Source organism: Rhipicephalus sanguineus, chromosome 7, assembly GCF_013339695.2.
Source record: "Rhipicephalus sanguineus isolate Rsan-2018 chromosome 7, BIME_Rsan_1.4, whole genome shotgun sequence".
Classification (NCBI taxonomy): Eukaryota; Metazoa; Arthropoda; class Arachnida; order Ixodida; family Ixodidae; genus Rhipicephalus; species Rhipicephalus sanguineus.
In genome coordinates this window covers 160,547,288-160,571,615 of record NC_051182.1, presented here as the reverse complement: position 1 = coordinate 160,571,615, position 24,328 = coordinate 160,547,288, and the positions used below count along the sequence as shown (strand labels likewise).

The 24,328-nt window shown below is 45.7% G+C and overlaps 1 protein-coding gene across 1 annotated transcript; it reads right to left on the bottom strand.

The window, feature by feature from the left end:
• Window positions 1-1,112: 1,112 nt before the first annotated feature.
• Window positions 1,113-23,232, bottom strand: LOC119400418 (4-hydroxyphenylpyruvate dioxygenase). Its single transcript, XM_037667441.2, has 13 exons — window positions 23,066-23,232; window positions 20,287-20,313; window positions 11,363-11,425; window positions 9,492-9,639; window positions 8,664-8,746; window positions 7,632-7,721; window positions 6,678-6,781; window positions 6,021-6,098; window positions 5,611-5,773; window positions 4,552-4,623; window positions 3,960-4,076; window positions 2,593-2,715; window positions 1,113-1,224 (listed from the first exon to the last, which is right to left on the bottom strand). The coding sequence occupies exons 1-13, from the start codon at window positions 23,066-23,068 to the stop codon at window positions 1,147-1,149; spliced, it is 1,149 nt and encodes a 382-aa protein (XP_037523369.1). The 5' UTR covers window positions 23,069-23,232; the 3' UTR covers window positions 1,113-1,146.
• Window positions 23,233-24,328: the final 1,096 nt, after the last annotated feature.

Sequence of the window (24,328 nt, the reverse complement as noted above, 5' to 3'; positions counted from 1 at the left end):
TAAGTGCCCACTACGCCATAATTCTTCCTTTTGTGAAAGGCCCACTACGCGTCCGTAAGGCAACACGTGCTGCCCGCTTTGTTGATGCTTTTGCAGCTGATGATGGTTAAGTATGTCTGAGCGCTTTGTAATGGGTGGACCTTTAAAACACCCACTCGTTGCGAAATTCACCTCTTTTGTCGCCTGGCGCGATTCTACACTTCTGCCACGCAATATTACTTGCGTTAATGAGACTCCTTCAACTACATGATATACATATAGTGTTTTTTCCCGAAGCAGTTTCAAACAATGGCGTAGCTCTCATGAACAGTGGATACCAGTCTGGCTGAAACTGTAATTGTTCATAAAAGTATTTGATCTGTAGAGTCATTTGTAGAAAATGTGACCGCCATGATACCATTGGTTCTGCATGCCTGTGTAACATGCGAGCTTTCCATAGACTGTGCATACTCATTAATAAGAGCATGCCAACAGGCATATAATTGCTTTTGGGTAGCGCGAGATAATGTATACGCTATAAGAATTTAAATCAAGTTGTTTTCTAAAAGCTCCTTGTAGGACGTCCCAAAAGAGGATGGCGTCCTTACAGCATGAAATGCACTGCTCTGATACCATTTTAGTACACAGTGTTATTTGAAACTCTTGCCGTGTGACGCTTATTGTGTGCTTATAGACGCGGCTTTGAATATTTTGCATGCTATGTATATACATTAAGAGCATCTGTAATAAATACCATGTAAAAAAATGACGTAGCTCTGTGGTAGAACGCCTGCTTGCCACGCTGACGGTCTGGGTTCGATTCTCACTCCAGCCGAAGTTTCTTATTATTTATTATTTGCATCTTTCTCGATTTTTCGGTCACGGACAAGATGATGATTTTTCGCTAACATCCAATGACGCCGACACCGGGATTTCTGCGAAACGGGCTCTTAACGCTATCGCGTAAAAATGAAAGAGGCGGATTGACGACATGCAGTAAGGATGTCTTTTATTCAAACGCTCAAAAGGTAATCAGTCAAGGTGCTGTGAGTTAGTGAGGATCAAACGACGAGAGCCTCGACGACCAGATTCTTGTGTCTTCCTCTGAGAGATTCCTCGATTTCGGAGTATTGGAGACGCAGTCGTTTGTTGACGTTCGTTTGGATCTCAGTAGAGGTTTCCTCTGGCCTCCTGCTCAGCCTCGATAGCCTCGAAGAGGGACTTGAAGTTACCGGCGCCAAATCCCTGCAAGAAGAAATTGAGTGAATGAAAGAGAAGAAGGAGAAAGAGCGAAAGAATATATTTTACGTGCCGTAAAAAATTATCAGGATGAAAAACTGAGCGTGTTCGGTTTTGCATAGTCCGAGAGGAAAGGCTCATATGCGAGGACAGTGTGTTTACCTTAGTACACACACTGTCCTCGTATATGAACCTTGTCGTCTACGCGCATTTCACGTCAAAGTAAAGGAAGGTGCGGTTTCGCCGCAAGGGCGAAACAACGAATGTGATAGCAGCAAACTAGAATGTTGTACGAGGTAAGGCTAGCAGCCTACTCCTTTAGCATTCGACCTGGCGTAACTCTACAAAACGCTGGCGTAAAGAAACGCGGCCGCTGCAACGAGCGAAGTGACCTTCGTGCTGTCAATCTCTTCAACGCAAACTGAGCGTTGAGAACACACAACGTACAAGGGGGTCTTAAGAGAATTCATTGTTGGGCTTCTTGGTACATAATGCTAAACTGCAGAGCGCAAATTCGGCGCGGTGCATAGAAGAGCACACGCAGCACAGCGCTTGTCCCGTGCCGTGTGCGCTCTTCTATATCTCGTATAGAATTTGCGCGCTGCAGTTTAGCAGTACAAAGGTATGAGTTATCTGCTAATCCCTTTCAAAATAAGGCGCGCGCGACCGCGCCCGTTCGGTCACGGACGTAGTCACGTAGACGCGCGCCCCCTCCCCTCATCCAGGGACCCCTCCCCCCCCCCCCCCACGAGCCTTTCGCGGCGCAGAAAACGGCCAGCACGTTTCCTCTGCTACCCTCGCCGCTTTCACTCGCACAGCGAACACACGACACGCGGAGCGATGTTATGGAAGTGTACTTTCTAAAGAACACCACGGCGACATCGACGGCAAAAATACACCTGGAGCGTGTATTTTGATTTTTCATTTATTTTACTGTCAACCTCAAATGGCGTTTCTAGGGGTGGGCACACTTAAAATGAAAATTACAAGATATCAAGATACAGCAGTCTTACAATGCGAATTGTAGGTACAGTTTGTACGTAGAAACGCGATATAATTGCTATCACAGTTACAATTTATCGATGTGAATATCTTGTCTTTGGGAATGTCTTCGTTAGGGCGTTCTTGGGACATAAAAAGTGTATCATCGTCATCATCATCATCGTGATCATCTTTATTATCACGCATTTTCGACAGTTCTACGTTATGGGCCATGTCACCTGCGTGCCGAAATAAATTAGCTATATATTGTAAATGTTGTAGTTTTCAGTGGTCACTTTGGTTTCGCTCGACGCCGACAAGCGGACATCGAATCGCACAAACGAGTTCAACGCGACACGACGTACGTCGACTCTAAGAGGCAAGCAAACTCACATGGTGGTTGTGCCTCTGGATGACTTCGAGGAACAGCGTCGGCCGGTCCTGCATGTTCTTGGTGAATATCTGCAGCAGGTAGCCGTTGTCGTCGTAGTCGATCAGGATCTTCAGCTTTTGCAGCTGTTGGGGCCAAGGCGGGAAAGAAATTAAAGGCGGAGAGAATATATATGTGAAACAAACACATCCGTAAAAAAAAGAACAAGAAACAGTGGCGGCGAACTACACTTAGGTGTAGTATATCTTCACGTAGGTGGAGTAATCTCACTTTTCAATTCAATTCGATCTCAATTTTATTTCCATAAGAATGAAGGAAGGCCGAACAAACATGGTAATTTCCAGTTTTGTAACTCCACTTGGGTTTAGTACGATTGATGCGAAGCATTAAACCTAATTGCACTAGAGACGGTATGCTTACTTAGAATTTAAATAAACACGTGTGCAGGTTCCATTCGCAATCGTTTTCATACGAAATTTGGTCATTATACTAGAAAAAAATTGTATGTTCAAGCAATGTAGTTTCAATAAATGAAATATCAAGTTCCCGCGCTGGACTCGGGTGATGCACCGTAGGTCATTTTGCCCGTGTGCGAAACATCATTTACATTGCACCAAGGTTGCCAAGCTCAATTAGCGGTCAACAATCTAAGCGGTCTAACAGCTGTTTAGCCTGTCATGCCGTTGTGGTAACCGCGATTAAAGGGGCCCTGCAACATTTTTTACCAATTAATCTTCGAACGGCTTCAATGAAGGAGTTTGTCGCCTCAAGAATCGACCGGGGCGAAACATTTTAGAATACGTCAAGTACGACCGGAGTTACAGGGATTGTAGCGTGCTGTAAGCGGTTTGTCTCTTCTCTTGTCCCGACGAGCGCGCTGGAAGCTTAGTAGGGGGGCATGGCAGGAGGGAAAGAAGTTACATGTGCGCGCGTCATGACCTTGAGCACTTTCTTTTCTTTCCTTTTTTCTTCGAACGCTCTACTTACTTGCAGTGGGATCGCGCGGGCACGTCGTGCCATCCTGCGGCGGCCGCTGTAGCTATGCAGCTTACGATTCTGAAGTCAGCCAATGACCGCGGACCTTGAGTTTATGACGCGGTCATTTTGGATTATGACATCATGTGTCGAGAGAAGAGCGAGCGATTTCTAGCTGACTTTGAGAATTAATTGTATATTCCAGGCCACGTGCTGCACTGTAATGCTTGGCTTACGTGTTCTCAGGAGCTTCGACTACCGATCGGCAGCGTTTTCTGGCCATGCTCAAAAAGCGTTGCAGGGTCTCCTTTAAGGTCGCCCGTATATCACGACACCCGATCTATCTATCTACGCGTAGCCCATCTGAAACGCAGTGTTTTGTCTTTGTGCTCACCGTGTTGAGGTCCTCAGAGACGGTAATCTTGGCAGTCTTGAGCTTCTCTCTCAGCTGCGTGTAGTACGTGTCCGGCGTATCCAGAAATTCCATGCCGCGTTCGCGCAGTGCCGTGATCTGCGTCACAAGTCATGTTAGTTAAGGGCCAGCGTACGTGTCAGCACGTCTCTATAGCGCTACACGTCTCTAGCGAGCGTGTACAAGAGGAATACACACGTAAGTGCGACTATTCCTGTTGTGATTGCCAACTCAGGAATGATACACTGACTAGGCACATGAATTATGGAGTTCAGAAAGAGAGAGAGAGAATACAGAAAAGTCAGGCAAGTTAACTAGACTACGTTCAGTCTGATATGCCATACACGTGGTCGAGGGGAATGAGAGGGCAAGAGACAGAGAAAGAGCAGTAATGAGGGCAGATGATTGACAATTCACATGCTCAGTGCAGTAGCTAGTTATGGTCGAGCACTGAAGTCAGCTTCCTTTTAATATTGCCGATAAGGCCCGCATGGCCTTCTAGGCTGAGCAACTATGAGACTAAGATACCAAGATTTTTTTCCGTATATATATATATATAATCTTCCTGGCTCACCGAGGCGATGATGTCACTCGTGTTCAAGGCGATGTGCTGGACGCCGGCACCTCCGTAGTAGTCCACATACTCCTGCAAGGTGAAATGTATGACGTCAGAGAAGTGATTAAGCAGCGCGTACATACCGTAAAATCCCTAGCAAGCGCCCCCCCCCCCTTCACTAGTGAAAGATAATCTGACAAGATTTGGAGGGGGGGCGGGCTCTTGCTCGGTCACGGATCAAAATTCAAGATGGCGGCGTAAGAGCCGCGCGTGCTTCCATGAAATGCGTTATTGAATATATATGCATTCACTGCCGTTATTAGCTCTCGTCAAGTGAATAAAAACAGTGAATGAAGCAGTGAAAGTGACGGGAGGGCAAGGGGGGGGGGGGGTCTTGCTTGGTCATTGGCGGATACTTAAAATCTCCAGAAGAAGGGAGGGGCGCTTGCTCACGATTTTACGGTAATGTTACATACAAATGTACTCGTGTTTGCAAGGGAGGGGGACAGCAAACGATCGCTTTAAAATGAACGTATCACCCGAAGAGAAAAAATTCACCAATGACGGCAAAGTTTAGCGTTGCGCTGAACCTCCTCGAAATGGTGTTGAAACTGGGCGATATCGCGACACGTTGGCACGATTTAGCACGCAATGCAAACGCTGCTGGGCAGTGCTGAGGAACAGTGCCCTGGCAGCTACATAATATAATTGTTGGGGTGTTTACGTCCCAAAACCACCATATGATTATGAGAGACGCTGTAGTGGAGGGCTTCGGAAGTTATCGACCACCTGGTGTTTTTCCTAAGTCTAGGTACATGAGCCTCAAGCATTTTGCCTCCATTGAAATTCGGCCGCCGCGGCTGGGATTCGATCCAGTGACCTTCGGGTCAGCAGTCGAGCACCATAACCACAATACCACTGTGGCAGGTCGCTGAAAACCAAAAATTGTTGGATGACCATGTCACGGGGTCACGGCCCCTTTAAATCTCCACTTTCGATATGTTAGCCCATTCAATAATGGAGTACATTACGACCCCTAGTGGCCGTCACGCGCATTTATGGGTAGTGCATGTATACCTGTATCTGCGATCGGCGCAGCCCGTTGGCGGGTTCGTTGATGGGCATCTTGATGGTCTCCTCGTAGTTTGTGACCACGATGGATCTCAGCGCCGAGTACTTGGTGTGGATCTGCTTGTCGTCCACCGACCAGAAGCGGTGGAACATGAGGCTCTTCTCGTACCTGCAACAGGGACGCGATACATTGACAGGTATAAGCACATGACTTGCTTTATGCAGGGGCGTGCGTATTTCGCTTAAAATCACAGAAAAAAAAAGTGCTCTTTCGACTTTTTGCACAGGAAGGCAGTGCTTAGGTTGTACGTCTCTTGAAATGTCGTCTTCCAGCAGCATGGCTGCTGCACGAGTGGAGATATAGCACGTGCGCTAAAGCGTAGAATAATTCGTGAGTATATCAGTGTCATTCTTACCACTGGGCTGTGGGCACCATCTCCAGGTCGGGTTGGTTGAGGACGCAGTGGTCGATGAACTGGAGGCCAGTGTTGGGCCTGCATAGCAGTGTAGGCAGTGTGCACACGTGATCATTTCATCGTAATCAAATAGCAATCAAACCTAACGAGCACCGTTTCGCAAAGACACCCTGTGGACGGCCGCAATACACACTGTATAGAACAGCAAAAACTCGCAGGGTACATTACGCATACGCCTAAGAGGACTCAATAGACAAAGCCATCCGGTGTGGGTATTTTACCGTGCACTTTACATCGACGTCCAACGTCGGCTAATTAGCGTTAATAATTGACTTTCGGAACTAAATTTCATCAATAAAATTTTATAAATCTCGCTTCCACTTTAAGTTTTACTAAATAACTTTCACTGATCATTATTATCGCATAATGAGCTTTCACAAATTAGCCTCAGGCTAATATATGTATCGCTAATTCGCATTAGCTAATTGACTTTCACTACTTTACTCGCTACTCAATTTGCTTTGATTATCATATATATGCACAGCAATGCTTTCACGCGCTTTTGTATGGCTTTAGTTCCCCTATAGAAGTCGCATAATCTTTTTCGCTGAGACACGTATAAGGATTCCGCCTCAGTAGTTGGATGAGATCACTCACAGCTTCTCGTAGCTGCGGTCTCGGGATGGATGCTTCTTGAATCCGGGCAGGAAGAGGCCGTTGTAGGATCCGCGCTCCACGAACGTGTGCGTCGTGTCGCCGCACTGCGTTTGGCGGCGGATTTTAGAGACGCAGGTGTGAACAAAGCACTCTGGTACACAAAATTTAATGGCTCGAGCGCGTTTGCTGTCGACAGTTGCGTTTTCCACGTCGCCTCGTGCTATCAGCCTTTGATCGATCAGCAAGTCATGCGTGTTTGCGGTGAGGACGACTACGTAATAACTGCCAACAATTCTTATTTTGATTTACAGAAGATACTCACTGGCGGGAATGTTTTTCTCGTGATTTATTTTCATTTATATGCATTCAGTTAGCATGAAACTAGCTTTTCAAGTGTTTACCAGAAACAGAAGTAATACAGCAATATAGAACACAATAAGGGTATTACTATTTGACCCGTGTGAGCCAGAGCTCGATGGAAAAATAATTGTGCTCGGTAAATTTGTAAGGGCAATTGATGCGGTGAACTGCGAATCTTAATAAAAGTAACTGAATTCCTGATATAACGTTTTGCGTGTCCTCTTGCTTAAGTCAAGGGACGTGATTGACTAAGAAATGGAATGCCGATATTCCAAGCTTGCAAACTGAATGAATGAATGAATGAATGAATGAATGAATGAATGAATGAATGAATGAATGAATGAATGAATGAAGTGCTAGTTCAACAAAAGAACATTCTGTCACAACTAATCCATAAAAAATCTAGGTACATGGATTACCCTCATTGTACTCCATACATCTGCAAACGAAAAAAAAAAAAGCATTAACGTATATTGAGTGCATGGCTGACAGCAGGAACCAGTGAATGAACGAATGGATGATTGAAAAATATTGCTCCACTAAACTGCGTTGCATAATAAAGATGCCGCGAGTACAATGACAGAGCTCACTCACCGTCTGCACCGTTGCGAAGCGCACAGTTCCGCATTCGTCAGACTCCTCCCAGATGTCGCGGACGATGGCAGCGCCACGTTCCTTGGCACGCTGCGGCGAAATACGCGAACATTAAAAAAAATATCACATAATTATCATATGCAAAAATGTTCCAAAAGCCGGGTGAGTTCATGATTCTAAAAAATTTTATCCGACTTAACATAACAAAAATATAACAAAATTACATGGACGTTTCGCCGTCTATGCGGGTGACAACCTGAGTATACACTGGTACCAAATGAGCGGAGGTCGCCCAGTCCACAGTTAGTCACATATGTCCCTGTAAGCGTCCGGTAAGGGGCCGCGGTTGTTTTTGCAAGCCGATTTGTCGCGACGGATGAACCACGATTCCAGGAGTTTTATTTCCCCCATGTTTGTTCCCGAGTCAGCGTGTCCGACGCTTACACCGGGTCCGTGCCCCCTCCCCGCAATTTTTTTTCCATGGCATACAGAGCACAAAATGATACTCTACAAGACGTTATACACACCTCATCGGCTGCAGTGACACCGGTCCCAATTGTGATCACTGTCAAGTGACAGAAACACTTGAACACATATTTTCTACCTGCCCAGCATATGCACTTGACCGACAGAAATTGATTTCCGCGACTGAACGACTTTATAATAGGCCATTAACTGATGAGGTTGTGTTGGGCCCTTGGCCTGACGCCAACAGTGCAACTGTGGTCGTACGAGCGGTCACAGCTTTCCTGCAGGCCACTGGACTGGATGCGCGGCTGTAGCACTGCGCCAACTTGACGGGACTGTATGTACTCACCTCTCTAACTCACCATCGTCATTCATCACTCTTTTTCCTCCCCTTTCCCCTCCCCCCGTGTAGAGTAGCAGGCTAGAGCATGCTATCGCTCAGGCCGACCTCTCTGCCTTTCTGTAAATAAACCTCTCTCTCTCTCTCTCTCGACCACATCTGCCTGCCCTGCCCCCACTTCATGTCAAGAAGGTGCCCCCCCCCTCCGAAAAAAATTTGCATACCTTCACAATGGTGTCCAGGTCTTCGACACTGAAGGCGATGTCCTTGACGCCGTCTCCGTGCTTGACAAGGTGCGGTCCCATCACTGCGAACAAAGGGATCGCGTATTCGATTGCGAGCCAACGTATTGACAGGACACATGGAGGGGAAAAAATCGGAGGGAGGGTCACGTGAAAGTCTTGAAGCCCAGCCAAAAAGAAATGAAAGATGAGCATGCTGGGAATTCTACCATGAGCATCGAGCACGAGGAGGGAGCGGCTTCAGAGGAGGTTGGCTTATGGACGCTATATATAGACACGCTCTTTCATAAGTTTTTTTTTTTCTCCATGATGGCACACACATTGGTTTCGTGGAGAAAGGTAGTAGTGTACGCCCCTGGGGCTCCCGACTTTCTTTTTTATTTTTTTTGAAATCAGCGCTTCATCATTTTTCGTTTTTCTTCCGTGTCTAAGACGAATAGATTCGCAATCTATCATTGCCATAAATGCTGGCCAGCCATCTCAAGAAGACAATATGCCAAATTTTTTTCACAGTGATTTTCGTATGAAACAGGATATTACAGGCCTCCTCGATCACGCCTAATCTTCGAAGCCCTGCCTAAGCAACAGTCTGTAAGAACCACTATAGCAGAATAACTTTAACTTGGAACTTACAGGAACTGATGTTTAGGCGAGTTGGTAGCAATTCATATTGAACAAGTAGTGCAAAAAGACACGGACACAAGAAGGAACAGGAGCTCGTCTCGTCTTCCTCTTCCTTCTTGTGTCCCTGTCTTTTGCGCTACTTATTCACTATGACTTGCAACTTGTTGGTACACGTGTGATGCCCACCTTCGTCGTCCGGGTTGAGTGCCGACGCGAAGACGAAGATGATCTTGTTCTGGCGCACCGCGTGCGACACCACCTTGCGGGATCCGGTCTCCAGACCCCGGTAGCAGAGGTACTCGAACCCCATCTTGTTGCAGTAGTAGGACGCAGCCTGCGTTTCAGACGAGCCAAGGTGTATAGGACAGTTTACTTAAAGGGGTCATGAACCACTTTTCCAAGTAATGATCTAATGGCCTCAGTATCGGAGTGTACTGCCTCCCGAATCGATTGCCGCAAAAATTTCTCGAATCCGTCAAGAATCAGCGGAGTTAGGGGGTTTGGCGCACGCTCCCAGCGCTTTCTCTCTTTTCTCGTGCCGGCGAGCGCACTGGAAGCTAGACAGGGAGGGATGGCATGGGGGAAAGAAATTACGCCAGCGCGCGTCATGAAACGCGATCGCTCTCCCGCTGTGATTCGCTTGCGCGAGTGCGGCTACCGTGTACTGAGGAGTGCGGCGCCGGCAAGTGGTGGCACCCCGCAGCAAGAAGCGCATCTGATCCGAACGCCGCTCTCGATTTACGTCGGCTATCGGCCAATAAGCATGCTATGTCTCTTGCTACGTACAGCGGGCAGACGCCCCGCCCACCGACGAGAGTGAGAACCGGCCTCTGTTTGAAAAGAGGGTGCCTGGGGAAACGGCAACTTCGCGCTCCGCTTGTGGCCATTACGCGGCGCGCACGACTGTAATATTTGGCAGAGCAGTTCATAGCCGTGTCAGCTTTCCGCAGGATGTGTTTTTTCAATCAGCCCAAAGGGTGCTTCATGACCCCTTTAAGAAGATGTTGAGGTGAGCTCGTTGGTACGGATCCATTAGAATACACAGCGCTTAATGAAGACAAACACATGGGGCGAGAACGAGGACGGGCGCTGTCTAGATCAGGTGGTTGACGGGAGATTTTTTAAAGAGCGGAACTGTTTAAGCTTGGGCCGGTATGCTCCACAGGCGCGCAAGACTGGGCGGTATATGCGCTACAGAAAGCGGGTGTGTGCCAAGCAACTCCTAGCACAACATAGCCACGCGTAGTACAGTACAGCAAAGTGGTGGGAAAGGGAAGGGAGGATGAGGAGGAGGGAAAGGAGGAGAGGAAGGCCACCAGCTCCACTGCTTCCTCAGTCTTTGCCCCACTAGTGCCTAATCTCTTCCATGTTTTCATTAACTATCTCCTGCGGGCCACGAGCCTGAACGAAACGTTGTAAACTTGTGTGGCTGTATGTGTTATGCGTTTATCAGTGTATATATCATATCATATCATATCATATCATATCATATCATATCATATCATATCATATCATATCATATCATATCATATCACCCAGCACCTGGAGTAGCATGTCAGGCGAATAGCCAGGCAAACATCTCCAGCTTTTCATTAAAATGCTTCTCTCTCTCTCTCTCTCTAACTGTCTCCTTACATATATTTAACTGATGCTTCTCTTCCATACCCTACAGAAACTTTCAGTATGCTATTAAAACAAATTCATGTGTTTCCCATATGTTTTCCATATATTTTCTATATATTCGCCATATACATCCTTAAGAATCTTACAGAAACATATGGAATCATTGGGCGGACATATTGAACGCTTCTGTAGGGTACGTGCAATATTAAAGGTAACGGGCGCAGAATACTCGTGAACTATTTCGCTACATAGATTTCTTTTCTTTTTCTTTCTTGGATGCGGTTCACTAAGAAATATATAATAATTTTGTCGCAGTAAGTGCTACTAGTAAAGAAGCTAAAGGAATAAAGAAACAATAACATATTATCGCAGCGTTGCAAGTTAGTCAAAAGAAGAAAGCCGTATTGGCACGCATTCGTGAACAGTTCCCTTACCTGCTTTGCGTTTCCGACCCAGAAGGTCACGTGATCGAAGGCCAGGAAGCGGCCGCCATCGGGCTGCAAGAAAAAAGGAAGAGTAAAGAGAGGGGCGCTCAGAAATAAAACAAAATTACTGCGTATTCATTGTAAATAAACTGTAAAATCTGTGCAAATATTTGACAGACAGCCCGATCGTACGACTCAGGGGCGTAGCCAACGGGGGGGGGGGGGGGGGGGGGGGCTGGGGGTTCAAACCCCCCCGAAGTTTTTCAGTTTTGCTTGCGTGTATATGCACGCACACATACAAACGCACGCACGAACATACATAAAGTATGGTTGAACCCCCCCCCCCCACCCCCGAAAAAAATTTCTGGCTACGCCTCTGGTAGGACTGATACTGGATGAACGCAATATCGCTGTTGTAATAGCGGGTATCGAACACTGTCGAAAAGTTATCCAACAACAGCTAACACTAGCTAGCATTTACTATTACTAATTATCACTAGTTATCGTGTGACCAACGTTACACAACCCTAGGGAACATTAGCTGCCAGCAAATAACTAGTGTTAGCCTATAGATTTGCAATTATGTTGTGGCCAGTAATAACCAACGTGATCCAGGGCTAACCATTACTGGTAGTGCGTGAGTACCTAAATAATAATAATATCGCTGGTGTTTTACGTGCCAGAACCTCAATATGAATATGAAGCACGCCGTATTCGGGGACTCTGGATAAATTTTCGTCGCCTGCGGTTCTTTAACGTGCGCCTAAAGCTAAAGCACAAGGTTGCTGTTTGCTTTTACATTTTTGACGAGACGGGCACTCGTTGTCTTTTGTCTTTCTATGTCCCGTCTTCTTTTTTTTGCGTTTCTGCCTTTATTTTATAAGCTACCATGGCAGGTTATTGTTTGCGAGTAAACACAGTACTTGAAGCCAGACAGGAGTTACGTTAGTGTGTACGTCACACCTTGTTATAGAATGAAGGGGGACAAGTATTGTGAATGCACTTCAGTCGCAAGGATAGCTATAACGAGTTGATAAAGGAGCAGCGAAGCATTGGTGTACCCTTGAAAGGGGAGGGGGGTGAGTGTTGACCCCCCCCCCCCCCCCGCGTAAATGTTCAATTTTGTACACACAAACGCAGAACCCACCCCGCGGGTCTAGTGGTTATAGTGCTCTACTGCTGGCCCGAAGGTCGTTGGGATCGAATCCAGGCCGCGGTGGCCGTATTTCAATGGAGTCAAAGTGCTAGAGGTCCGTGTATGCACTTAGATTTAGGTGCACCTTGAAGAACACCAGGTGGTTAGAATTTCCTGAGCCCTGCTCTATACGGCGTCCGTCATAATCATAATGTAGTTTTGGGACGTAAAAACCCAACAATTATTAATATATTATGCACCAATGAACATATGTGCATACATAAAGGGTGGTTCAACCCCTCCCCGAAAAAAACATTTCTGGCTATTATACCCCTGCAGCTAATCTTAGCTTACGCGACCTACCATATATTGCTTGTTTAAGGAAGCTGGATACACTGCAGACGCACGATATAAAAAAAGAAAATTATAACGCACGTATGAAAAGAAGACAAGCTAACCGACCCCGATTAAAAGCAATGAGAATTCGATTGCTTGCGGCATTTAAGTACACTCGCGACACTTAACGGGGATCGCCGCGCTTATCTGTCGGTTTGAAAGCAGCTCACTATGAAGACGAAAAAAAAAAAAAAAAAGAAAGCTGCCTCTTTTGCTTTTTACGCTTTTTTTACGAGTCGTCTTGGGCAACATAGAGCGGCCCTTCTAATCGTTTTTATGACGACGAAGGAAAGGCCCGTAATGACATTCCGGGAAATCTTCACTCTGAGAAGCGCCTACTTGGTAATTCGGAGCATAGGCCTCGATATACCATTGGAATGGGTATACCTTGCGTGTCGTGCGCACAAAGTAATAATAATAATAAAAAAAGGAGAGTTGGGGTCCGAATTCTGACCAATATTTTCGTTCATAACACCCGCTTGGTTTTACCGGCTGGGGCATTAGTGAGCTCGAGGTTGCGGGATCAATGCCCGGCAGTGTAGTTGCCGTTGCAGACGGAACGCTAATACACTGGCCAACTAAGATTTATATGTGGGTGTTACAGAACGCTAGTGTAAATTAGTCTTTCTTTCTTTCTTTCTTTCTTTCTTTCTTTCTTTCTTTCTTTCTTTCTTTCTTTCTTTCTTTCTTTCTTTCTTTCTTTCTTTCTTTCTTTCTTTCTTTCTTTCTTTCTTTCTTTCTTTCTTTCTTTCTTTCTTTCTTTCCTAGAGGCCCGTGTACATATATTTAAGCGCACGTTAAAGAACCCCAGGTGGTCGAAATTTCCGGAGTCCTCCACTACAACGTCCCTCATAATCGTACCATGGTTGTTGGGCGTAAAACCCCAACAATTATTATTCATTTTTGTTTTGTGTGTGTGTTGGTCTTGCGATCTATGGGACGCCACCACTAAAGACCGATAAAATTAAGCTTCCTTCTTTCATACTTGCTCAAGGTGCACGATTTGCACTTTATACATCAGGACACGAAAAACTGTAGCGTTGATTAGACGTATTTTAGTATTAGGGTTAATACTGTTACGCGGAAGAAACTGTATACAAAGCGTATACTTAATGGGGCAAGGCGTACAACGCTGCCGCTTTCGAAGCGCCTTCCGCTGTCATCTTCGTCGTCGCCATTCTGTGCCATCTCTGCATCTGACATTCTTTCGTAATCACAGAAAGCAACCCACCTCGTGCTTTTCCTCGCTGTCTTTTTTTTTTTATATATAGAGCTGGCATTTTGTCTATTCCGGATGCTAGAAAAACGTAGTGTTCAAGAAGAACTATTATTTCGTTGTTTATCTCAATCTTCTGTTCTACGGCTTTTGTCGTAACCTAACTTCGATTTCGAAGCCATGACTGTTAGCCCTCTACATCACCCGTCTTCCGTTCATCTTGAGGTATTCCTTCTCCGCATCATATTGCTCGTCCTGGATTTCCCCCAAGTTATGTCATGCGAAAGTGGACTTCGCAACAAGTTTTGAGTTGTTGCGAAGTCCACATCCGTCGACTATGTACTGCCCGATAATTGGATTAAATGATGGGGGCCTGGGGGATAAGTATTTGCCGACGCGTGCAGGTATTAGCGCTTGTCGCGCTGTGACAGCCTTTAGCTCCGTCAAACGGGACGAAGAGCAGCAACGACGGGTGAGGAGGACCGTATCCTCTCCGCTTATATTTCCCAACCTGAGCTCGCTTGTTATGCGCATTTTATTTTACACTTCGCTCAGCGGCGCGCATCTCCACTGGAATGCCGACTAGGAAGATTGCCCTGGGCGAAAAACCACGGCGCCTGCCCAAGGTCGTCTTGCGTCCGAGCATGCAGAGTACAGATAGACTGCGACAAGCATGCCAGTGCTCGGCCGCCACAGCAACGGCGGTCATCGAGTGGTTAGAGCATCCGGGTCCAATGCGGAACGTGCTGGGTTCGATTCCCTGTGCCGCCGGTCACGGCGGGTTCTTCAAAAAGGAAGAAAGGTGCTATGACCTTGTTGTGGGAATAGAGTTTCATAATTGTGCACTAAAGGGAAATCAGGCGCTAGTGCTTATGAGAGGTACAACGCATGGCGCTTCAGCCAGCATGGGAATGACGGGTAACAATTATGTTTTGGTTTTATTTGAAGCCGATACAGTACATCTTTATATCGTTAAGATATTAATATAATCTCTCAATACCTTTGTAAGAGCCGGTGGAGTTAGGGAGGAGCCGGGGTAGTAAATAAAAGTTATAAAAAAAGAAAAAAAAAACTCATAACAACTAACCTGTATTCAATAAAATCCTGTTCAGTCACTTATCAGTTTGACGAGTTTTACAGTAGGCCCCAAAAGAACATACTGGAGGACAAGCTCAACACGGACCCATCTCTCCAACAGTGTGACCCAACAAAGAGAGGAATGGAAAGCCTACACAAGAGAGACAACAGGAAAAGAAGAGAATAGAAGACTTGTTAGTCAAGACGAGCTCATCGGAGATCCATTGTATCAAAACAGTTGTAAGTCAAGATGAAGAGAAACCGTAGTATGTAATCTAGAGAATTATGCCCTTGGAGGTGGCTTCGCTAGGTGGTGGGATCAAACTGTTACTTTTTTATTTTCTATTTTTTCTTTTAATAGAAATTTTAGTACATTTTGTTCTTTTATCTAATTTATCGATTTTGGCCTGCGATACTTAGGTGGTGCAGGCAGGGCATAGTTTTTTTAATTTATATTTCATTTATTTTCGCCCAACTCCACTTTAAAGTAAAGTACCCGCATGTGATTATGAGGGACGCCGTAGTGGAGGGCTCCGGAAATTTACACCGCCTGGGGTTCTTTAACGTGCTCATAAATCGAAGTACACGGGCCTCAAACATTTTCGCCTCCATCGAAAGCCGGGATTCGATCCCGCGACCTTCGGGTGAGCAGTCGAGCACTATAAGCACTAGACCACCGTGGCGGGTGAGATGCAGAAATCTTCAGTGTCTCCGATCCTGGAGGCAGTGCATGCTGGAGGCAGGCAGTGCTGCACGTTATAGGCGCAGAAAGCTTCAGAGGAGGGGTGATCAGTGCATCAACTGAGAGAAAAAAAAAAAAGATGGCTTAGCCTTCGATTCGCCTTTTGCGAATGCATAAGGGACCCTGTGAGTTCTTTCTTAGATTGTAACCGAGTATAGTCGGAGCGCAAGGTCTGATAGCGATCTTCGTCAACGGACACAACAAATCTTATTTTTTTTTTTTTGCATGGAAGAAATGGGTGTAGCGAGGCGAAGGACGTAACACGAGTAACGAGTGTGGACGCGCGCCAATTGGCCACCCTCCGGTAACTGCGCATAACGCGAATTCGGTGCTCATGTAAACACCTCCGCATTCGTACACTGGCCAAAATGCGCATGCAAGATTACGCGTATCTGGTTATTGCAACATGGCCGCTGGTGGCCGTGACCACGATAAACTGTTCTCGCGTTTTATCTTAACCGCTGCGGTATAACGTATAGTTGCTCTGGTGTAATAATAACGACATCTGGGGTTTAAGGTCCCAAAACCACGATATGATTAAAGAGACGCCGTAGTGGAGGGCTCCGGAAATTTCGACCACCTAGGGTTCTTTAACGTGCACCTAAACCTAAGTACACGGGCCTCAAACATTTTCACCCCCATCGAAAATGCAGCCGCCACGAGTTGTTCTGGTGTGTCGCTGCTTAGCTATAGGTCGAGGGTTCCATACCGGTCGCTGTAGCCGTGTTTCGATGGAGGTGAAGTACGACATAAACATGTACAGTGCTCGCGAATTAAACGCGACATTACCCGCCGCGGTGGTCTAGTGGTTATGATCGCTCGAGTGCTGACCCGAAAGTCGCGGTATCGAATCCCGACCGCGGCGGCCGCATTTCGGTGGAAGCAAAATGCTAGAAGCCCATCAGCTTAGATTTAGGTGTACGCTAAAGAACACGAGAAGGTTGAAATTTCAGGAGGCCTCTACTACGGCCGTCCCTGATAATCATATCGTGGTCTTGAAACGTGAAAACCCCAACAATTAAAATTAATTATTATTATTGAAACACGACATCGGAACTTGAAGTATAACAACTGGTATATGCGCACTTTCTCGAGATAACCGCGTCACGTCGCTACGCGAATCTGACCACTAAATGGGGTGTTGGCTCTGATATGAGTTCACGCGTCAATATTACGCCTATGAGACAGGAATAGAGTACTGACATCCGGGTTTTTCGTGCCAAAACCACGATATGATTATGAGGTACGCCGTAGTGGAGGGCTCCGGGAATTTCGACCATCTTTAACGTGCACCGTAACCACTGTACCATCGAGGCGGACGACATGAACATAAGATGCGGTGGAAATAAAAGTATTTATAGGTGCACTATTTAGCCCTTAATGGTTGCGTTTCAATTCGTCACGACTGCACTTATCTTTCTGTGTATATAAGAAGGTAGAACCACCCCATTCAACGCATCATTACTACGCGCAACACTGTAGTCTATTGAGCAAAGACATGTTCGTTAGCTAACTCCACGCGCTTCTTTTAAAGGGCCCGTAAACCACCTCTGAAAATAAAGAGAACGAGCGCGTTATCCTCTCCGGGCGTTTCCCGTCTTTTCGGCACAATTCGTGAGGCCAGCAGTCTGTTCACGTGATGTCATGAGGAAATAAGCTCTCGGTTCGTCCAGTGAGTCAGTGAGTATGAGCTTTATTGAGGTCCTGAGGAGAAACAAAGCGGTGCCGAAGGCCCCGCCAATCAATCCGGCGGCTCCACCTTCGGCGACGGCCCGGGCCCTCTGGACAGCTTTGAGCTGAGCGATGAGCTCTGTGCTTCGAAACGCTGAGTCCCATGAGGACTGGTCAGAAAAGTCCGTGCCCGCGTTGGCAGGGCACAGCCAGAGCATGTGTTCGAAGTTGTTATATTCGTGGCCACCGTGTGGGCATACAGTAGGAATGTCAGGACTCATCCTGCTGAGTGTCGTCGGTGTGATGTATGTTCGGGTCTGCAAATGTCTGTAAGTGACTTGCTTGTGCTCTGTTGAGCTTTGTGTGAGGAGGAGGAAAAGTTCGACGTCCTAACCTATGATGAGAGGTGAGCTTCGTGGTATGACACGAGCGGGTCTTTGTTGTCTTTGTTCCTGCAGGCTGCATTGAAGCGAGGGGGTGGACCGCAGACGCCATATATACGAAGAGATATCAGTTGTTCATTGTCCTCCAACCCTGCTGATACCGTGCAGTCGCACGCCTTTTCTGCCTTGTCTCGCATAACTATTATGTGCGATCAACCAATTTCACTTCGTTTTGTGTGTTTTCGACCTCTCAAGCGGAGGTTACAGCGTGTAGCCGATAAGCGCCAACTCCTGATAGCCTCAACACTTAGTGCTGACATTGTCCGTGTATTTTATGGTGAAATAAGTGGCAAGGAGGAGGCAGTGCCTGTAGGAAGGGTAGTGAAGGCGAGAAAGAAATCACCCTCTCGTCGTTGAACTCAGAAGTGGTTTAGAAGCTCTTTAAAACGAAGGGGCTTATGAACTTCCACGGAGACACTGGTCGCATTGACATATCGTACTTTAGTTTGTTCACTATTGCGGTAGTTTTATGTATAGGTACTTGTCGTGAAACTGGATCAAGTAAGCGTAGCTCCCGTTCGAGTCGATTGCGTACACAGGTGCGTAACATTCCCGGTAATTTCGCGTCTCACGAAAACTGCGTCGGCAAACCTAATCGCGCGACAAGGGCCAGACCCCGGCAACAGGACATGGGCCAGACCCCGACAGCGTGTGCCATAGTCTGCATCTCTTATCGACGTAGCCTCGTCCGCTCTCCCAACAGTGTCCCGTGTCAGCGAGCACTCCGTTAAGGCTCCTCGCAAGGGCTGCGACATATATTTTATTCTTGAGCCAACGCGCGACTCGTATGCGAGAACTACGAGCTTAGGGCAACGTATACTCTATACGCATGACGCCACTAGTGGCGCGCTATAGCGCGCGAGAGCCTGAATAGATAGGGCACTGCAAAAAAAAAAATAATAAAATAAAAAATAAGGGTTGCGGGTTCGCATTCCATTACGCTCTGGATCAGGGACGTTGACCCTTCTTTCATTACTCCCGCATTTATTCGTGAATTTGTAGGGCTTGCCATTTTTTTAATGCGATGCATTCTATGGGAAGTAATCGGACGTTTCAGAAGCCGTCATTGCGACAGCTCAAACGAAAAAAAAAAGTTTTCCGACCTAATATTTGGAAATAAGCCTATTGCGATTTAAAGTAGGACAAACAAACTTGCGTCAGAGGGATCTGGCCGAATTGATATGAACAAATAATGTGGGCTCTAAACTTGCAACTTGCTCGAAGCATATCTCACATATGCGGCATAACCTCATGTACTGGAAGGATTCGCTGGCTCCCGCAGCTTAGTGAATTAATATAATCGGAAATAACATATGGATAAAGTGAGAGTTTTTCGCAGGATGTTGATTTTAATATTGTATTATTACTTTTTGCATGCTAACTGGCAATGGCGTAAATCCAGGAAAATAACAAGGGGGGACACACATCTGGCAATGGCCGCCATTTTGGTTTTATAAATATGCTTTAGTTTTAATTAAATAAAAATTAAAATCATGCTTTCAAGTGAAATTTAGAAAACGAAACGAGCTTGTGCAGCCAATAGTATACGCGTACGTTGCATGGCGAAGTTGGTTTCTAAGCGTTACTCGTAGGTAGGCTCTAGCATATTTTTAGCTATGTCGTTCGGGTTGGACCATGAAGTAAAAATGTTAGCGTTTTCTTGTGATAACGCGTTAAGGTGCAGTTTGTTTTTCAACTTCGCCTCCATTCGCCGATCGTGTATACCTATGATATATCCCTGTTAGAAATAGCCTCCTGCGATTTACTATTGGAATCTTTCTTCTAAAGCATTTTTATGTTCACCGGCGATTTTTTTAAAGCAGCACAATCATAGTCGAGCAATTGCACTTACACTTCATTCTGAATGGCTTCCGAGAAATCGTCGACATGATTAACGGTAGATGATCATGGACTTTTTGTTTACTTGACATTTCAAAGGCCGGCATTATAAACGACTGTGGCACGTCAGAAGTAACTTCGGGAAGCTCGTTCTCAACAGCCAGTGAAGGACTTCAGACGTCAGAGTTGCTTTTACGGAGTGTACGCAACTCTTACTGCCAAGAAATCCAAATATTATGTTTGAAGGATAAATCTCAAGGGGGGACACTTGCAAGGGGTGTCCCCCCAGCTTGAACAAAAGGAGGGTCAGGACCCCCCTGACCCCCCCATGATTTACGCCACTGCTAGCTTGTCATTCGCGAAGATGCTGATGCCGTTAAAAAAAAAAAACAACGAAAAAGCGCATGCACTCACCTTTGGTCCCTTGTCCGTGTAGGTTGTCTGAAAAAAGCAGAACAAATAAAATCAGTTATGTGTACTTGGCTAATCGAACTCAAGCAATACTGCGAGTCGGCCTAGTAGAAATAAATTAATCTTACCTGATTCATCAGAAATTAATGAATGAATTATTCATTCATTCATTCATTCATTCATTCATTCATTCATTCATTCATTCATTCATTCATTCATTCATTCATTATTAATTAAATTTTCTGTTTCATGCATGAAATAGGCGTTGGTTAGGAGATTGTTGAGGGAACAACAACTTCATGTCTGTCTTAGTTCCCCCTTTGTTTCTAACGGCACGTACTGAATACGAACAGTACGATAATACGATGGCTGTATACATATATGACTATATTATTGTTATTTCCTTTGTACAAAAGTCAAGCTTTTCATTATGATGACAATGAAAAACTTGACTGTTGTACAAAGGAAATAACAATAATTCCTACATTGATTGCGACGCAAATATTTCATCTCTGAGCACTTATAGCGTAATCTAACCATTGTATCGAGTAAAAAAAGAAAAAAGAAAGATTGTACGATTTTGAGGCACCCGCCCCATTAGTCTTTTCAGTATCGCATGTTTCTCACTGATCCTTGTGCATCATACCTTGCTTTCCGTGGAAACTACAAACAATATAAAGCATCGAAACGGACAGCTAGGCTACAGTACGTGTGTATTTATATTTAACGAAGAAGCTGCTGCTTTTCTAAATAATCTGAATACGAAGTTTGATATCCGGAAGTTTCCTTAGAAAGCACAACCAAACTGAGTGGCGTGTCCTTGAGGCTGAAAGGAAATCATTTTCGTTATCTCGCTCTTAGAAGCGACATTTGTTCATCTCCAGTTTTACCCCTCTCCTCTTTCAAGGACGGCTGCAGAAATGCAGACGATGATTTGTTTGTTTGCGCGGAAAGACCGAGGGAGATGGCCATCTCGGTGCGATTACACAAGAGGTCAAGGGACTGCCTCGCTTGACTTTGTGCGAAGGCCAGCAGCTAACGAATACGGCTCCCTATGTGTGTCAGATGAGTCGTGGGTACTCGCGCTTTGCACTAACAGACAGCGGAAAGGTTCCACGCCTAGTTAGCGAAGAAATGCGGGTACGTTACGCGTTCGAACGTTCGTGCATAACGGCAGCGCGAAAGGTTAAAGTATGTATGTATGTATGTATGTATGTATGTATGTATGTATGTATGTATGTATGTATGTATGTATGTATGTATGTATGTATGTATGTATGTATGTATGTATGTATGTATGTATGTATGTATGTATGTATGTATGTATGTATGTATGTATGTATGTATGTATGTATGTATGTATGTATGTATGTATGTCACAATTTTCAGGGTGGATCTATCGTTGCAAGCTTCTCGCATATGCAGCCGCACAAGGCCAGCTGGACAACCGCCCACACAGAAAGCGAAAGTATAGGGCATTGGCCTACACATCGCAGGCCTCAACGGGAGTCGTTATAAAGGCCGGTTACTCCATTGTCCTTGAGAAACTGGACTAAACGAAACGTAGTGACTGCTCATCGACGAAGTACTTATGTATGCACATCGCCATAGTCACAATGACCTTGAAAGACTCCTCCTCTTTCATTCTTTCACGACCCCCTCTCCCCTTCCGAGGGTAGCAAACTGAGATCCGCTCTCGTTAACATGCCTGTATTCTTCGATTATCTTTCTCCTTCTCTTTCTTGTATTGGATGACTTCAAAATTTAATCTGTTGCTTGGGCTTTCACTAGTTCAGTGAATCAGGGGCGTAGCAAAGGGGGGGGGGGGGCGGTTGGGGTTCAAACCCCCTCCTCCGGAAGTTTTCAATTTTGCTTGCGTATATAGACACGCACACATACAAACGCACGCACGAACAGATAAAGCATGGTTGAACCCCCCCCCCCCCCCGAAAAAACTTTCTGGCTACGCCCCTGTAGTGAAATGATTTCTGAAATATTTCATAGCTACTGCACCGTACTGAGCTTTATATAATTTTGAGGTCGCGTTAAACATGCTTGCATTGGTGGAGATTGGGTTCTGGAGGAACCATAGTTAGATAACCTGGGAGTATGAATATTGCGAGTTTTAATTTAAAACTTTGTGATAGTGCCATGAGGAGTGTCTGCGGCGGATTAGTTTAGTAATTAAAAACACCTTTGGAACGTTCTTTAAAAAGACTTTCATGGCACCGCAGTGGATGTGTAGCCAGTTTGCTGTCATTGCGGTATTAGTCCCAAAGCACTGAACCCTGGCCATAGGATGAATACGCTACACGCATATGAACCTGTGGACAAGTCTCCCGTTGGGGAGCCGAAACGTCTTTTTTCGTATTCTTTTTCATGATCGTTGTCATTCTTTTCATTCTAACACGCATATGAAGCATGGCATATTTTTTTATTTAAATGCTTTTGCATGAATGCTAATACAAGTTAGTTTTGACAACAGGATGAAGCTTAATTTGACAGCCTAGCGACTAAACATTCATTTGCAATAGATGAATGCAAAATAAGCGTATCAAAAGAAAAAAAGAGGAACATTGAATATGTTTCGCTGTAGCTACCTAGTTCCAGTTGTTTTTCGAGACAAACCACATGACAAGAACAAAACATTTTGCAAATGCCCCGACGAGTCACCGGATTCAACACTGCTGCTATGCAATGCATTAAATAACTAGGGTATCAGAACATTCGCGAGTCATGCGATGTGAGCTAAAGGAAAAGACAGACGCATTCAAGTACTCACCATTTTGAGCACTTGAGGTTGAAGAAGCCGCTGTGAGAGGACCCTTCTGAGCTAATACGCCGAGTTGTCTTTGAAGATCCACACAGCAGACTTGGAGAGAAAATGCTCGGACAAAATTTTTCTCTCGATCGCGACGGAGCACGAGATTGTACTGGTCGCTTCCGAAGGTCAGGCCAGAATCGCGACGCCTACAGAGGGCGCCGATTACAGCAGCGCCGTGTGTGTGAGGAGGCTAGCTTGACCGGAATTCCGGGGGCGCCCTCGGGCGATTAGAGAGGTTTTAGTCGACGTCACCGTTTACCAGTCTCTGGGGCGAGAGCGTCTGGTCCACTAGTCTGGTCAGTCGAGATGGGCTTCGAGGCGGCGACGTCACGGAAAAACAAGTGTCATCCGACTGCCTAAAGGGAAGAAGAGGGGGAGGCAAACCACCCCTCCCCTCAGGGAGGGAGGGGGAGGGGGTAAGTGCGTCTGCAGTCGTGTAGTCTTCTTTCTTGGCGTCGAAGTCGTCCAATGTCTCGAAGACGTGGCGTTATCAGCCCCCTCACTCTCGTTCCGCAGACTTCGTAATGTGAGGGCCTATCACGACATCTTTAGAAGGCGCGTGTTCTTTTTTCTGCCTTTTATTTTTATTAGTCTGTGAGACGTAGTGAGACGTAAACTAAACTGCGCTTGAAAACACGAAGTTTCTCTTCTGGCGCCACGTCATTTGTTTGTCCTCAAAGAGAGAGAACGGTCTTTATTGAAGAGAAAAGTGTTCAGCCAGCGTGTATTGGCATGCGTGGCGCTCTGCATGAGTTAGGGTGGAGGGTGAAAAAAGGGCCACAGGAGAATGTGCGTGCAGAAGAATGTGTAAGGCATAAGCATTCAGGTCTTGTAACTTTCGAGCAGCATTGTCGCGTGAATTAAAGCAGGGAATTGTAGACAGTAAATGTAAAATAGTATAAATAACGAACACGAACACACACACACACACGCACACACACGCATACACACACGCACAAAGCACTGAGCTCAACTGAACCAGAGAAAATACACCTTCAGTATATTCTAACATGACCCTTCCAAACTGATAACATATTCGGCCTGTTGAATGAAATAACAGAACACACTAACTAAATATCGCGCTTTGGTGTTTTTTTAACAAATCGGTATTTTTCAAAAACGTTTTTTTGGGTATTTTTCCTATTCACTTATTTTAAATTGGCTTAAGCCCGTTATACACACACACACACACACACACACACACACACACACACACACACA

Coding starts and splice junctions, on each gene's coding strand:
- LOC119400418 (XM_037667441.2), bottom strand. Junction 11,426..20,286: donor ACACGGACAAGGGACCAAAG/GTGAGTGCATGC, acceptor TTTTTCTTGCAG/CCCGATGGCGGCCGCTTCCT. Junction 6,099..6,677: donor GACCGCAGCTACGAGAAGCT/GTGAGTGATCTC, acceptor ACTGCTATGCAG/GCCCAACACTGGCCTCCAGT.